The sequence below is a fragment of the Lutra lutra genome, chromosome 15 (genome assembly GCF_902655055.1).
Source record: "Lutra lutra chromosome 15, mLutLut1.2, whole genome shotgun sequence".
NCBI classification, from domain to species: domain Eukaryota; kingdom Metazoa; phylum Chordata; class Mammalia; order Carnivora; family Mustelidae; genus Lutra; species Lutra lutra.
In genome coordinates this window covers 16872499-16890438 of record NC_062292.1, presented here as the reverse complement: position 1 = coordinate 16890438, position 17940 = coordinate 16872499, and the positions used below count along the sequence as shown (strand labels likewise).

The window sequence follows — 17940 nt, the reverse complement described above, 5'->3', positions numbered from 1 at the left end:
TGAGACTGCCATCTGGCAGTCATGCCATTTTGTACTCATCATACCACTGAACTAGTAGGCAAAGAGGTTACTTACTGGTTAGTTATTGATCTTAATTACCAAAGGGAAAGTGAGTTTTTGATACACAATAGAAGTAAGGAGGACTGTGTCCATAACCCAGGAGACTCTCTGGAATCCTAGTTTTTCCAAGACAAGTAATGAAAGTTAATGGAAAACTATAGAAATCAAAGAAAAGAATTATTAAGGATTCAGACCCTTCAGTAATTCAAGTTTGGGTCATCCCATCCAGTAAAGAACCCCAGCCAGTTGGGCTTCCGGCTGAGGGCAGAGCAAATAGGAAATAGCTAGTGGAAAAAGCAAATCACAGATATCAATTATGGCCTCTTAAACTTGTTGCTCTTTTCATAGCTTATATTTCCTCTCTATCTCTTTTTGTTGCATTCTGGGTAACTACTCCAGCTCTATGTTCAAGTGTATAAACTTTCTCTTAATCTCTACCTAATTCACAGGTTTAAGTAGTTACGATATTAATTTCAGTGATTATATTTTCATTTGAAAAGTTCTAATTGGCTATTTTTAAGATTTTATTTATTTGAGAGAGCATGTGAGAGAGCACAAGTGGGGGAAGAGGGAGAAGTGGACTCCCTCCTCTGAGCAGGGAGCATGGCGCCAGCTGATCCCAGGACCTGAGCAGACACTTAACCCACTAAGTCACCCAGATGTCCCTCTAATTGGTTATTTCAAAAAAGTCCATTTTGAGAGTTTCTTTTTTGTGCATGGTTTTGATACTTTTTTTCAGGTCTTTAGCTATATTAACCATGTATTTTATGTTGTATCTAATAATTTTGCATATTTTAGGTAGCATTTTACTGTTTTATAGTGAGAGGTATTCAGAATTTCTTCCTAGTCTTCCATATTATAAGAGAGAGAACAATTCACCTATTTTCAAATCTAACACTGAAAAGGCAAAATGAATCTTGGAAGTTCTTTTTATAGAAGTTAAACATTTCTATTGCAAAATTGTTCATCTTATTGTCCTTCTGATCAAAAACAATGTAGAACTTTTTGGTTCTTTCTTACTTCACGGTGCACTTAGTGATTGTGTAATTTTTTCATGATGTTCCTAGAACAAAAGATATATTTAACACTTCTGTTCTATTAACAACTTGACTATTTATGTGCTGACCACTTAAAAGCCATTTGAAAAAATAATATACACAAATACAAACACATATTTAATGAAAGAATGTGATAATTTATCCAAGGTCAACTAGAAATTGCTTTGCTGATTAGAAACCTCAGGTAATTAGCAAACCCAAAAGCTAGAAAATAATATGAATGATCAACTTTTATTAAGAGACTAATATATGAATTTGCTATTTGTTTACCTTCCTTAGCCAGTTGTCAATATGTATATTTTGTAATTACTTTTATGGATATTAAAAATGAAAGAAGTCCAAAAAACGGAAAGAAAGAACCACTACGTCCTACATGACAGCAGTAAGTCAGGAAACAAATACCTCCCCATCTGGCAAACTCCTTACTCATTTTACAAAGCTAATCTCAAATATCGTTTTCTATGTAAAGTCTTTCTTGCCTAAAAACTCTCAGCCACACCTTGAAACTCCCTCCATTGGACACTCATGAGGTCACAAACACACATACAAAGCACATTGAATGTAATTCTTTGTTTATATGTTTGTTTCATTGACTGTTGAGAGCTCTCTGAACCAAGGCTTCTCTCTGAGGGCAAAAAAATCTTCATTTTTTAATGGTGAAAAAATTTTTAATAGCTTTTTCAGGTATACTTAACATAGCATAGCATTTACCCATGGTAAGCATAATTTGTTAATTTTTAGTAAATTTGTAGAATTGTACAATCATCAGCACCATCCAATTTTAGAACATTTCCAACATCCCATACACTTCTGTCAGGGCCACTGGCTGTCAATCCTCACTCCTACCCTTGAAGCCCCAAGTAACCACTGATCTGCTCTCTGTTTCTACACATTTGCCTTTTCTGAACACTCTTATAAAGGAGTCATACGGTATGCTGTCATTTGCATCTGCCTGCCTTCTTAGCATGATTTTGAGGTTCATCCACGATGTATCACATATCAGTAGCTGGTCCTTTTATTGCTGAATTATACTTTGTTGGGTGGATACACCACATTTTGTTTAAATATTCATCAGCTGACAGACATCTGAATTGTTTCTAATTTTTGCACTATATAAATTATGCTATTAACATTCACCTATAAACTTTTGTGTGGATCATCATCATCATTTTTGTAATTATAAGAACCTGTATACGGTAGGCTCAACCCATGTTTACTGAATGACTGACTGACTTAATGAATATGTAGGAAAAACTTCTCTAGTAATCCAAGTTCCCATACCAAAATAGAGGAGAAATCATTACCAGGGGTAGTCAGCTATTTTTTTGAACTCTTTTCTTCCTTAAGGACAAGTCTATCTAGAAGAGCATGTGAGGGAAAATCCCTGGTTGGTAGGAGGGGAGTAAAAGCATGTAATTTGGGGGAAAAAAAAAATTCAATGTTCCCAATAGTTATGGTGTGAGATTTTTATACTTAGCAAAAGTATTTAATACTTATCAACAAGTGTAAAAAGGATGAGAAACACTGCTTTTGACACCAAGTGTCCAAACTATGTTTCAACGACAGCTCAGTTTTCTAGAGTCAGATATCCAAAAATCTCAAACATGGGGGCAGCAGAGAACCTGGAAAAAGGTAAATGAGTATACATAAGAATGTACTTTGGCAGGGCGCCTGGGTGGCTCAGTGGGTTAAGCCGCTGCCTTTGGCTCAGGTCATGATCTCAGGGTCCTGGGATAGAGTTCCGCATCGGGCTCTCTGCTCAGCAGGGAGCCTGCTTCCCTCTCTCTCTCTCTCTCTGCCTGCCTCTCCGTCTACTTGTGATCTCTCTCTGTCAAATAAATAAATAAAATCTTTAAAAAAAAAAAAAGAATGTACTTTGGCCTATGAATTAAAATCTATAAATATACTTACAAAAAATAAAAATGAACATTTCTAGGTAATTTTATAAATGCTGATGAAAACCTATTTTGACAATAAATTTCAATTTCTATTCATGCCAATAAATCAAGTGGGTCTGAATGAGAACAAATTATTACTTTAATAATATATGTTTAATGCCATAAGTTCTCAGAAAATAAAATATTTGATAAAAATTTCCAATAACTACTCAAAAACCTTCAAAGCACCTATATGTTCCTCAAAGAGCTATAGGGTTAACAAAACTTTTCTTGGTTTTCATATATACATTTCATTTATATATATATATTTTTTACCTTAGAAAAGTTATTTCAGAACTATAAGCAATCTTCAGAATAACAAAGCTATTTTATTGTTATGGGACTGAAGAATAATTCTTGATGTTTTAGAATACATTTATTTTTTGTATACTTATCTTGCAATGTCACAAGCTTGCCAATTCAAATTATGGACCTCAGTGTTATTTGAAATACAAAGTAAGTTTGTAAGAAAATTGACCAACCCTAAGTGACTCAGGATAGTTAATTTTGTTATATTACATTAATTTTTTTGTTCTGCTTTTATCTGGAATTCTTATTACCTGAAATTGTTATACCTCAAATACTGAAGTCTAAAATCTCCACATATGAATAAAACATAATATTCTTCAATTTTTTCTATAATAATAACTGAATCCTTACTCTCTTAACTCCAGCTCAGAAGACTATAATCCTCCTCACCCCCAATATGTCATGTATTTTGATGTCACGATGCATATGGATAGGTGTTTCCTTGGAATACTGTACTCCAAGTCCTCTACCACTGTTATCCCCAAAATGCTCCTCCAAGAGCATTGGAAATGCCCCCACATTTTCAAAGATCCAATTTAAGTTTTACTTCTGGAGGCTTTTCCACAATCCTCTTCTTTTCCTCCAAGTAAAGTCAATGCTTCTTCATGTCAGTTTCCATAGTACTTTGCAAAATTCTAAAATACCAAGTATCATGTTGTACATAAACAATTTATTGTACATAAATTATAGATACAATTGGTAAATAAACATTTTAGATATAATCTGGTATTTTCTATTCTACTACATTCTATTTGCTTTTTTTTTAAATGCTCATGATGACCCCAGGTATTTTAATTTCCTGACCCATGTATTGGGTCATAACTTATAGTTTAAAAAAACATTAATTTAGATGATAGTCAGCTTTTTTTTTATGAAGATGCCATCCCGCAACTATATTATGCCATGACTAGGGACATACCCCATCTTATCAGTCTTAGAAAGAAAAAAAAATCTGATCAGTCTTAAAAGGAACTAGGAGACTTTGGGGATTAGTAATGTTACCACCAAAAAGGAACCTTCCTTTAAAAAAACCTCCCTCGTGGATAGTAGATAAATAATTGCAATTTTAATTTTCATCAGATATGTTAACAAGAAAGCAAGCCAGTCTGGTTGCTTTAATTCATGTCCCTAACTTTTCTCCTAACCAACCTCCCAAACCCCATTCTTCAATAGCTCTTAAGTAATGGATTCTGTTGTAATAAACTCAAGAGAATCATGACATAGGAAAAAATAATAAGACAATGGGAATTTTAAACAATACTACAGACCTATGATCACCCTAATTAATATATACTTAATCCATGTCTTTACACACATACAAAGAGCTAAACCAGCCATTAAGTCATAATTTAGCTATGTGAGTACTAGATTCATATAATCACTTGTACAATGATATTTAGTATTTCAGTGAAAAAGATGCTTATGTTTTTTTATACACACTCAGTGGTATAATATACAATCCCTCAAATTTGGTAAGAATAAAGAAAAACACATAACAGGATTATAGGAATAACTGTAACAGGAATAGTTCTGAGTAACTATTATCCGATTGGTCTTCAATATATATAAAGCCTGAAAATATTTTACAGCCAAGAAATTTGTTTCTATTGCCATAATTCATATACATATAAATAACACTACTGCAATTTTCTTTCCTGCTCTTCTTCTCTCTCTCTTTTTCCGTAAAGAAAGGAAAAGCTCATAACACTGCTGTGAAGTCACAATAACTGAAGCCAAAAAATTAGGACAGGTTAAAAAAAAAAAACAACCAAAAAACAAAACCTGAGATTGTTTAGAAATGAAGGAAAAAGCCCCTAGCTATTTAAAACAGTCCAATGGAAAAAAAAAGAAAAAAGAAAAAAGAAAAAAAGGCCTTGCCTGTTTTAATTGTGGAATATTAAAAGCAACAGATATATTCTAAGATTTTGTTTTTATGTAGGCACATAAAAACACTGCTTAGAAGCAAAGTATTTTGAATGGAGAGAGAAAGGAAACTGGTTCTAGCAAAGAGAAAGATGTTGTAACATAGTGATTAATATCACCAATGGAAAAAAAACATCACTGATGACCACAAAAAAGATTGCTAACACTATAGCTTTCAGGATTGATGCCATTTTAGAAGAGACCTAGGAGACTTCAGTGATTAGTAATGCTATCATCAAAAGAGAGCCTTCCTTTAAAACACTTCCCTTTCCTTCCATGGTCTTCAAATATTAAATCTACTGCGGCACTTGTGTGGCTCAGTCAGTTAAGCATCCGACTCTGTTTCGACTCAGCTGGTGATTCATGGGTCCTGAAATCAAGCCCTGTGCCAGGCTCTGCACTCATTGTGGTGGTGGTGGGGGGGGTTGTTTCTGCTTGCAGATTCTCCCCCTCTCTCCCGGCGCATGCACTCTCTCTCCCCCCTCTCTAAAACAAATGATTTTTTTAAATGTAAAAAAAATTATTTTATTACTATAAATGCTTTTATCTTATTAGCCAAAAATATGTAATAAAACATAAAAAGCAATAAAATGACTTATATCAGGTTTTGTGAAATACTGACAATAGGTTCTGACTCCTTACAGGTGGAACCCAAGAGGGCTGGGAATCAATATGTCCATTTTACAAGCAAGGACATGGAGGTCTAGAAAAGTTAAATGGTAAACTTCTAAAAAAAAAAGTAAGGTTCAAAACTCCAAAATATAACTGGTAGGTAAAAGAACTGATATGAAAATTAGTATCTACATTTTAGTAGTATTCATTCTGTTTTGTTTAGCTTGCATAGCATTTTGTTTGGGGTATTTAGAAGTTTCAATCAAGACTATATCTCATTTAAAAGTGACCATTTTTAGCTGACCGTTGAATAATTTGTGAGATATCTCCACAAGTGGGTGGAGGTACGTTTATAAGAAGAACTCACCCCTGTATTATTTATAGTTTTTCTGTGCCCTAGTGTCTGAGAATTGCAGTCTATAAGACAATCTGCCATGGAGAAGGTGGCTAAATAAGGGGAAAAATGATGTTGTCTAGGACAAGTGCCAAATTCTGTTTCTGTCAATCATGTCTTCATATTACCTATGACTTCCTGACCTGGCAAAAAGTTAGTCTGAAGATTATCAATTTGTACCTACTCTGTGGTGACATCAAGAGACAAGCCCAACTGGCCCTGCCAATACTAACAGGAAAAAGTCATTTATAATCTTAGCCCCCAAATTTTTAATAGTAGAAACCCTAAGATTATTTTTGAAAAACCATAAAATCTAAGATACCATTTTTCAGACTGGGGTTGTAACCCAATATGGGGTAATAAAAGCAATTGTGTGGATCATAAATCAGCATTTTATAAGTCAAATAGATATAAATATAGAAAACAGAATATATTACACATGGTAAGGATATTATTCCATGAAAAAATTTTAATTGTTTAAACATATTGCATATACACACACATATATAGATGCATACAAACATACAAAAAACACACATATCTGATTAGGTGTAATGGGTCACAATTTGTATATAATTTTTGTTATAACTCAACATATTAAAAATATCTATGTATTGTTAAGAATAAATATTTCTTCTGCTTTGTATACCAAGAAGCATTATGTACTCTTTCTGATCTAAATTATCCAGAGTTGGGCTCAGAGATCCTTCCCTAAAAAACCATAGCAAAAGAAAAATGCTAATTAACTTGACTTTTTACATTTTGCATTTACAGCCTTAGGTCATATACTATAGGCCTTTCTCAGTCTAAACACTCTTTCCCCTGCACATGCCTTCCTCTTTTAGCTTCCTCTTCTCATTCTTCATGGCTGCCCTCTTCTTCTCCATCTACACTGCTGGTTCCTTTCCTCCTCCTACCTCCTATCCAGAAATTATCTTTGTTCTTGCACAATGCAATTTCTCTGTACATTTTTCCCTTGCTAAAAATCTATCCATTGCAGTTTCAAATAATATTTCTATTTTGTCTCTGCATTCTAGGTGCTTACAAAGTAGTGTAAAGGACATGCATATATACCATGTCCTTTCACAGCTCTATGCCTCTGCATAAATTGCTCTCTTTGCCTAGGAAGTCCAGTCATAAGCGAAAGATGAGAAGGACACAGAATTAAGGTACTTGCTTCCTTTCTTGTTCTTTTTTGCTAGAAGGGAGTGACTTCCTAAGGAGACTATGCCAGTAAAGAGAGAGGTCAATGATGCATTTATTTACTAATTCTTAGAAGAAATAATTACTGAAGCAAGGTATTGAGGAGCTAAAATTCGGTCAGCAGTTGTAGAGATTTGCCAGAGACTAAGAAGGGTATCTTTTCTAAAAAGACTGGAGGAAAAAAAGGTTAAGGGTAAGCCTGTCAACAAGTACTTAGGGGAGGAATGGCATAGATCTGCATACATATTATACACCAACAGGAGCTGAAGTTCTTTAGTTTTTAAAAAAAAATTTTTTTGAAGACTTATTTATTTATTTTAGAGAGAGAGTATGTGTGTGCAGGGGGAGAGGGAGAAAGAAACTCAAGCAGACTCTGTGCTGAGTTCAGAGTCTGCTGCAGGGCTTGATCCCATGACCCTGAGATCAGGACCTGAGCCAAAACCAAGAGTTGCATGCTTAACCAACTGCACCACAAGTGCCCCTGAAGTCTTTTCTATTTGTTTGTAAAGAAGGAGGTATAATGAGCATGATGGAGAAATTGGTGGGGGGGTCAGAGAATTCAAGAGAATGGTGTTGGGTTTAGAAAAACACTTTGTTGGAGGGGAACCTGGGTAGCTCAGTTCGTTGAGCATCTGACTCTTGATCTCAGCTCTGGTCTTGATCTCAGGGTTGTGGGTTCATGAGTTTGGGCCCTGTGTTGGGCCCCACGCTGGGTGTGAAGCCTACTTAAAAATCAAATAAAATAAAACGAACCCACTTTGGAGCATGGAAAAGGGCACTGATTAGGACCCATGGGAAGCTTTGAGGACATAGTTAAGAATCTAATGGTGAATTTATACTGGTTCAAATTTGTTCTGCTGTGATTTTTTTTCACCTAGCTATCCTAAGCAGCATGTGGGTAGGCATAAAGAAGGTAAAAGGCAGGGCTGGTCTGCAGTTGGAGTTTCACTGGGCACAAGCATTACAAGGCAATGAGGGTGAGGAGATTAAAAAGCACAAGGGACAAAGTGGTTAAGATAACTGATGAGGAGGGAAATAATTCTGGTGGGGGGAGCCTTGACAACTGGAATAGATGAAGGAGTCAAGAAACCTGAGCTTTCAAAAAAAAGATCAAAAAAAGATACTAAAGGAGTAGGATAATATAAATAAATAAATAAATAAGTAAATATATATATAATATATATAATAATATATATATCATATATATCTGTCATATATTATATATATATAATTATATATATATATTATATATATCTGTCATATATTATATATATATGACAGAAATTTAAAGGGCCAGATATAAATAAATGGAAGTTCTAGTAGTTTCTTCTCAACTCCAATAGCATCTTGTAGATGTCACTCTGCAGACAATACTCTAGAGAGACAGAAAGGAATATTCCATACAATGGATAGGCAAAGTAATGTAATTAATAAGCAGGAACTGTCTAATTTAGCTCTGAAATAATAAAATCAAATTTCTGACTCTTCTGAAGCTTCACACTGGGCTTCAGTGAAGCTCTATCAAAGTACTGGTTCATAATGAGGTTCCCAAATCCTTACAACTGCAAAAGAAACTAGGCAATGACTGTATTAGGCTTAAATATTGAGGTATTAGATGCGTTCCTACCCCAGCTAAAGAAAATATCCCTAAGTACAACATAGGAGGAAAAATAAGCCCCAATTTAAAAATGACAATCAGAAGGTTAAATACTGATATGGCAGAATTTTTTTTCCTCAGCAGCAGAAATTGTTCCCTGCATGTTGTACCAAAAAACTACTCACCTGAATAAAATGTGTTGATTTTGGCAAGTTCCTTTTCACAGGTTTGGAAAAATTTTTCTTCAAACTTGGCAAAATACCTCTTTACCGTGTCCTCATCTGTAACTGAAAGCAAGGAAAACAGTATTTAAATATGATGTCCAAAGGCCAATTAAGAAAACTACGGAAATAAAGTTGAAAGGTACTACTTTTTTATTCTTCAAAATGACAACAATGAACTGTGAACCATATTAAGCAAAGACTAATGAAAGGGCTCTTCATAGCAACAGTCATTTTTTAACTGAATGAGACTCTCTAAGTCTCTACTATAATAAAGTTATAGTGGTGAAAAAAATAAATATTCTAAAACTTCAGGAGAAGAAGACACTACTATAGACAGATGTGATCAAAAGATTCAAGGTGTTGGGTGTTGAATTGAGTAGGATTTCGCAAAAGTAAATATTTCAGGGAATAAAAAAAGGAACAGATAATGAAGACATAAATATATATGTTCTTCGAAAAAAATGAATTGTTTCTACTATATTAAATAAATTGTTACTCATTTTCACTTAGCTGCACCAGATACAGAAAAAAAATGTAGACTAATGATTATAAATTATGTATTTTAAGCCTACAGTTGCTGAGTAGGAACACAAGTGAGTTGAGCAAATGGGGGATTGTACAAGTATGGTGATAAATGGCAACTGACACGTTCAGGTTAAGGAGTGGTATAGATTCTGGCAAGTGAGAGCACATGTCCATCTAGTTAGTTGCTGCCCTGTGGTGACAGGTTAAAGTTGTCACATCTTCCAATTTGCAGGACAAGCCACAAATCTAGATATTTTAAAAACACAGTGTAGTCCAATCAATATATGCCTCTGCAGGCTGGATCCACTTTGTGAGTTCTGTTACATAGCTGTCAATTTACTGAATACCCTAAGTACAGATAGATGTGGCTTTAGGAACCCCCAAGCCTAAGAGGGTATGCTTCTCTTCCAAGTGAGATCTGCCTAGACTCCAGATACCAATCATAATTTAGAACTATCCTATTTCTGGATCTCTGGGGGCAATCTAAGCTTCAAATGTGTAGAAAAAGTATAGGTCCTTTTATGTTCCCCAGCTGTTTCAAATCTTAGTGCTATCCCCAAAACCCTTAAACAATTCATCTATTGAGAAATAAGAGAAACAGAATTTCCCTGAGTAATATGCAACACACACATGTACATACTAATTCTTTGTACCAGAGATACTTTAAGAAAAAACTTAAAATGAAGTTCTAAAAAGCATGTCAAATCTATTCATCTAATTTGAATAACACAAATGTAAAGAAAAATTATCACTACACAAATCCTTGACTTATTTATACATCTACTTCTCTATTACTTATGCTTTAGAACTTAACACACAATGCAGGATTCTACTGATTTTGCAGTACAGAAAGGGTGGCCACTTTAAGTTCCTCATGTAAGCTCCGTAATTTAGGTACACTAAAGGCTATAGCTACCCAAGGCGACTATGAATTATTTTTAGAAACCATAAAGCAAGTCAAAGCTTCCTTTTAAGGTGACCCTGAATTAGAGATGATCCATAGTAACAGACGCTGCTCTTAATAGCATTTAGCTATAGCTGATTTAATGTCAGAGTGATATCTCATTCTACTTTTAACCCATTTTTTTTTCATTTTTATTTTATTCTTTATTGTATTGTTAGGAAAGAAAACCCAAAAGCAAAATATAGGCTTGGTCATATTTACTTTGTTTCTCTATTAAAGGAAAAAAGTTTTTCACTAAAGTAATCTAAATATAGCTGCTATTTTAAAAATAATTTTAACATATTAATATTTATATAGAGGTCACATATTAAACAACATCAACTATTTAAAATATTACTAAGAGGGATGTCTGGGTGGCCCAGTTGGTTAAGCATCTACCTTTGGCTCAGGTCATGATCTCCCTTTCCCTCTGACCCACCCACCCCACTTGTGCTCATATGCTTTCTCTACCTCAAATAAATAAACAAAATCTTCAAAATAAAGTAAAATATTACTAAGAGCTAGAAACCAAAAAAAAAAAAAATCTAAATAAGCCTCTCAGAAATGAAAACAATATAATAAATTTTATGTATTTTTAAAAAACATTTTATTTATTTATTTTTTGGAGAGACATAGCGAGAGAGGGAACACAAATAGGGAGAGTGGAAGAAGGAGAAGCAGGTTCCCCACTCAGCGGGGAGCCCGACATGGTGCTCAATCCCAGGACCCTGGGATCATGACCTGAGCCAAAGGCAGATGCTTAACGACTAAGCTACCCAGATGCCCCAATTTTATGTATTTTTAAAGCATGAACATTCTACTCATGTTTTACCTAAAATACCAGTAGTCTTTTATGTAGATTTCTGGTTCACATATAACTTAATAGCCACAAATCAGAAGAGAGTAGAATAAGATTAAAGCAACACTAAAAAGTAATGGCAAAAAGAGAGAAAAGAGGAAAGAAGTGTATATGAAAATAGATCTGCATATACAGGTACCCCCCATTTTTGAAAGTTCAAGTTATACTACTTTGCTTTTACAGAAGGCATAATATGAGTACTGGTTTTTGCTAACTGAAAAGAAATCTGTAGAGGATTTCTGTTAAAAAAAAAAAAAAAAGTTTACAGCATTTGTTTTGTAGCAAGCCATTACAAAGGCAGCAAGCACCCTGGGTAGTGAGAGTGGCACCACCAAGCTCCTTCCCTGGGAACTGCACTCAGCATCTCACGAACAAGCCATCACAATTTTGAACTATGTCTGTGAGCATCTGTGCTTTATCTCATTTATTTTGTGCATCTGTTAGCAAAGTATGTCATAAGAAGAGCCTAAGAAAGGATATTTTTTGGTTCTGGGAGCACTAAAAAATGTTTCTATATTAATTAATGGTAACTGCGTCTTCACATCATTTTGGCTTACAGAAGGTTTCACAGGAAGTCTACTTTGGGAGAAATGGGTTCATAGGCATTTAAGAATAAGATAAAGCATGCTTCAAATCAATGAGAAAATAATGGACCATATTAAAAACAGGGTTGACCCATTCATTTACATAAACTTCAAATGGAATTAAAGAAACAATGTTATAAAATATTAGAAAAAAATTAAACAACTCTAATGGGGAAAGTTTTCCTAACACTGCACAAAACAGGCCGTAAAGGGAATGACTGACATTCTCACAAAATGAAAAATCTCCATTCCACAAGATACCATAAACAAACTTGAAAGACAAGCAACAGACAGGGAAAACATATCTGCAACATTTAAAATAAAGGATTCACATGCAAAATAGCCTTCAAAACTTTCTTACAAATCAGTATTAAAGAGATATTCCACAAGAAAAATGGGTAAATTAGAGCAATTCATAGAAAAATACAAATGGCCAACAAACAAAGGATCCTTAACATTCCAGATATCAGTTATATGTGGTTTCAAAATAATGAAATATAATTTTTAAACCATCAGATTGAAATAAATTTTAAAATATTATTTCAGCAATGGTAAAGGTAAATGAACTTTCACTCCTCGCTGGTGGGAATGTAAATGTGTAAAGCCATTTAGGAAGGCAATCAGAGAGTAATCATCAAAATGTTCAGTGTAATCGGACAACCAAAAGAAATTAAAGGCATCCAAATTGGCAAAAAAGAAGTCAAACTATCACTCTTTGCAGATGATATGATACTATATGTGGAAAACCCAAAAGACTCCACTCCAAATCTGCTAGTACTTGTACAGGAATTCAGTAAAGTGTCAGGATATAAAATCAATGCACAGAAATCAGTTGCATTTCTTTACACCAACAATGAGACAGAAGAAAGAGAAATTAAGGAGTCAATCCCATTTACAATTGCACCCCAAACCATAAGATATCTAGTTATAAACCTAACCAAAGAGGCAAAGAATCTATACTCAGAAAACTACAAAGTACTCATAAAAGAAACTGAGGAAGACACAAAGAAATGTAAGACAGACACAAAGAAAAGTAAGTCAATCCATGCTCATGGATTGGAAGAAAAAATATCGTGAAAATGTCTATGCTCCCTAACAAAATACCATCCATTTTTTTCAAAGAAATGGAACAAATAATCCTAAAATTTATATGGAACCAGAAAAGACCTCGAATAGCCAGAGGAATATTGAAAAAGAAAGCCAAAGTTGGTGGCATCACAATTCCAGACTTCAAGCTCTATTACAAAGCTGTCATCATCAAGACTGTATGGTACTGGCACAAAACAGACACATAGATCAATGGAACAGAATAGAGAGCCCAGAAATAGACCCTCAACTCTATGGTCAACTAATCTTCAACAAAGCATGTCCGATGAAAAAAAGACAGCCTCTTCAACAAATAGCGTTGGGAAAATTGGACGGCCGCATGCAGAAAAATGAAACTGGACCATTTCCTTACACCACACATGAAAATAGACTCAAAATGGATGAATGACGACCTCAATGTGAGAAAGGAATCCCTCAAAATCCTTGAGGAGAACACAGGCAGCAACCTCTTTGACCTCAGCCGCAGCAACTTCTTCCTAGGAACGTCGCCAAAGGCAAGGGAAGCAAGGGCAAAAATGAACTATTGGGACTTCATCAAGATCAAAAGCTTCTGCACAGCAAAGGAAATAGTTAACAAAACCAAAAGACAACTGACAGAATGGGAGAAGATATTTGCAAACGACATATCAGATAAAGGGCTAGTATTCAAAATCTATAACGAGCTTATCAAACCAGAGGCCAGAAGGGCCTCTGCAAGCCTGAAAAGAGGGGCCTTACCAGAAAAGCCTGCACCTGACCTTGCATTTCAGTCCTCCAGAACTGTGAAAACAAAAAGTCCTAATGATTAAGACAAACATCTATGGTATTCTGTAATGGGAGCCCACATTCACTAATACAATGAATTTAACATGTTCTGAATTCAATAATAAGTCTCAAAGACTAAGCCTACTTTTAAAAAAGGTAGCATATATAACTGCAAATCTTAGCAAGATGTATCAACAATTACAAGATTAGCATTAGCAGGAAAAAAAAAAAAAGGCAGACAAAGGGGTGAAAAAAAATTCACCAGAATTGGTGAAGAATGACTCAGAGAACACTTCCGTAGAGAACCCTTTGCTGTGAGCTAAATAAATACTAATTCAGTCAGTTATATGAAAGAGAGACAGGGAGAGAGAGAGAGACGGAAGAGATTCCTTGTCACCTCTATCATGGTCAAAATTTTACCTCAAATTTATAGATGACAGAAAATTTCTTTCTCATCCACTCCCCCCCCGCATTAGTGAGTTAACAGCAAATGAATATAAGAGTACTAATCAAGGTAAAACATCCCTACTGCACAGAAACCACCACCAAATGCTTTTTACAGCAATTGCCAGGAATATTTCTATTTTTATATTTTTTAAAAGATTTATTTATTTGACTGAAAGAGAGAGAGAGATAGTGTACACACACACACATGAGCAAGGGAAGGGGGAGAAGGAAAGAGAAACTAAAGCAGACTCCCTGCTGAGTGCAAAGCCCAATGCGGGTCTCGATCGCACCACCCTGAAATCATGACTTGAACAGAAACCAAGAGCTGGATACTCAACCAACTGAGCCACCCAGCTGTCCTGGGAATATTTTTATTTTTACAGCAGAAGTGTCATCTTTCATATGTACTCTCTCAAAAACCAATTCCTTAAAACCATTGTTAATTTCTTCAAATACCTTACTTATATGTTCAACTTTTTATTACAACTTTCAATGTTCTTAATTTCCAGATCTGTAAGACACTGAAGACAGGGATTTTTAAAATCTTTTAAAATCCTAAGCACAACATAATGTATGGTAGACAGTATGTGCTTCAGACATTACTTTTTTTAAAGATTTTATTTATTTTATAAAGATTTTATTTTTATTTATTTATTTGACAGAGAGAGAGAGAGAGAGATCACAAGTAGGCAGAGGCAGGCGGGGTAGGAAGCAGGCTCCCCACCGAGCAGAGAGCCCGATGTGGGGCTCGATCCCAGGACTGAGCTGAGCCACCCAGGCACCCTCAGACATTATTTTTTTAATGGCAAATGTTGAAACAGTGTTAATTTTTGTGAAAAATTATGATGTATTAATAAAATTGTTTTAAAAATGAAACTTCAACAATTGGATATTCATGCACAACTTGTTATATGCAAGTTGTACCCAACCCCACACCATATATGAAATTTACCTAAATGGATCAAATACCTAAATGTAAAAGCTAAAACTATAAAACTCTCAAAAAAAAAAAAAAACAGGCATAAACCTTCATAATCTTAGATGAGGCAATGGTGTCTTAGATATGATGCAAAAAGCAGAAGGGATGAGAGAATAAGTTTTGATAAATTGGACATCATCAAAATTAAAAAATTTGTGTTTAAAAGAGTGCTACGAAGAATACGAAGAAGTAAAAGAACCACCACAGAATGGGTTAAACATTTACAAACAACGTATCAAATAAGGTCTAGTATCCAGAATATATAAAGGACTCTTAGGATTCAACAATAAAAAGACAAATAGCCCAATTAAAAAACGGGCAAAGGATCTGAATAAACATTTCTACACACACACACACACACACACGGACAATGGCAAATGAAAACATTTCAACATCACTAATCATTAGGGAAATGCAAATCAAAACCACAATTCCACTTCATACCGACTAGGATGGCTATGATTAAAAAAGAGACAATAACAAGTGTTGCCATGAATGAGGAGAAACTGGAATCCTCAGACATTGCTAGTGGGATTGTAAAAATGGTACAAGCATGTTGGAAAAAACAGTTTGGCAGTTCCTCAAAAAATTAAACATAGGGTTACCATATGATTCACCAATTCCACTTCCAGGTATATACCCAAGAGAAATGAAAACATATTTATACACAAACTTATACACAAATGTCTATAGCAGCATAATTCTTAACAGCTAAAAAGTAAAAACAATCCAAGTGTCTATCAACAGATGAATGGATAAACAAAATATGGCCTATCCATATAATGGATTATTGTTCAGCCGTAAGAATGAAGTACAACTACATGCTATAGCATGGTTAAATGTTGAAAACATTACATAAAGGGAAAGAAGCCAGGCACTAAAAACTACACATTCCATTTATATGAAATGTCCGAAACAGACAAATTCATAAGAGGTGGAAAGTAGATTAGTAGTTGGCAGGAGCTGGGGGAGCAGGGAATGGGGAGTGATGAAAATGTTGTGGAATCAGGTAGGGGGAACAATTGTAGAAATTGGTGAATGTATGAGAACCTCTTAAATTATATACCTTTAAAGGGTAAATTTTATAGTATGTGAATTATATCTCAGTAAAATATATTTTAGCTCCAAGTTTAATCCTATAACAGAAACACACTGATAAATTAAAACATATTCATTTATTTATTCAACAAATAATTATTGTGCCTATTAGATGCTACACTCTGTGCTAAATGATGGGGATATATACATAATGATAAACAAGACAGGTGTGGCTCCTGTCCCTTAGAGAGTCTGCATTCTAAGTGATGAGGCAGAAAGAAACACACAAATAAACAATGAATTACAAACTGAAAAGTATTGGGAAGATAACAGGGTATGAGATGGAAGGCAGGTACTGGGATGGACAGCTATCCTTTTGGTAGGGTAAGAGATGGTCAGAAAAGACTTCTTCATAGGAGATGACATTTAATCTGAAACCTAAACTTAAAGGATGAGAAAGAGGAAGGGCAAAATGATTCTCAAGAATGAGAATAACACCATCAAAAAACCCTAAAACCTTGACATTTGCAACAACATGGATGGAACTAGAGGGTATTATGTTAAGCAAAGTAAGTCAATCAGAAAAAGACATTTATCATATGATCTCACTGATATGAGGAAGTTGAGAAACAAGACAGAGAATCATAGGGGAAGGGAGGGAAAAATGAAACGATGAAACCAGAGAGGGAGACAAACCATAAAAGACTCTTACTCTCAGGAAACAAACTGAGAATTGCTAGAGGGGAGGGTAGTGGGAAGGAGAGGGTGGCTGGGTGATGGGCACTGGGGAGGGTATGTGCTTTGGTGAGTGCTGTGAATTGTGTAAGACTGATGAATCATAGACCTGTACCCCTGAAACAAATAATACATTTTATATGTTAAGAAGAAATGAGAGGGAGACAAACTGTATGATACTCTGACTCCAGGAAACAAATCAAGGATTGTGGTAAGGGAGGTAGTAGGGGGATGGGGTAAGTGGGTGATGGGCATTAAAGAGGGTACAAGATATGATGAGCAGTAGGTGTTATATGCAACTAATGAGTCATTGAACATTATATCAAAAAGCAATGATGTACTATACCTTGGCTAATTGAATTTAAATTAAAAATTTTTTCAAAAAAAAGAGAAGAGATACACAGCTGCATAGGGATAATGTCCTATGAAGACAGAAGTAGAGATTGGAATAATTCAGCTGCTAGCCAAGGAATGAATGCACAGGATTGATGGCCAGCTCCTCTCGACTTTTCAAAAAGAGCATGGCCCTGCTGACATCTTTCTTCCAGACTTCTAGCCTCCAAAACTCTAAGAGGATAAATTTCTAGAGCGCGCACACACACACACACACACACACAGAATGGGAATAACATATTGGGAAAGGAACTGGGTGCTTGAGGACC

The 17940-nt window shown here is 35.0% G+C and overlaps 1 protein-coding gene across 1 annotated transcript in view; it reads right to left on the bottom strand.

The window, feature by feature from the left end:
* XPR1 (xenotropic and polytropic retrovirus receptor 1) overlaps positions 1 to 17940 on the bottom strand; it is a 221149-nt gene that overhangs the window by 78707 nt on the left and 124502 nt on the right. Inside the window, exon 3 of the mRNA XM_047704526.1 lies at positions 9279 to 9380. Within this exon, the coding sequence (XP_047560482.1) occupies positions 9279 to 9380 (102 nt within the window). The remainder of the gene's footprint in view (positions 1 to 9278; positions 9381 to 17940) is intronic.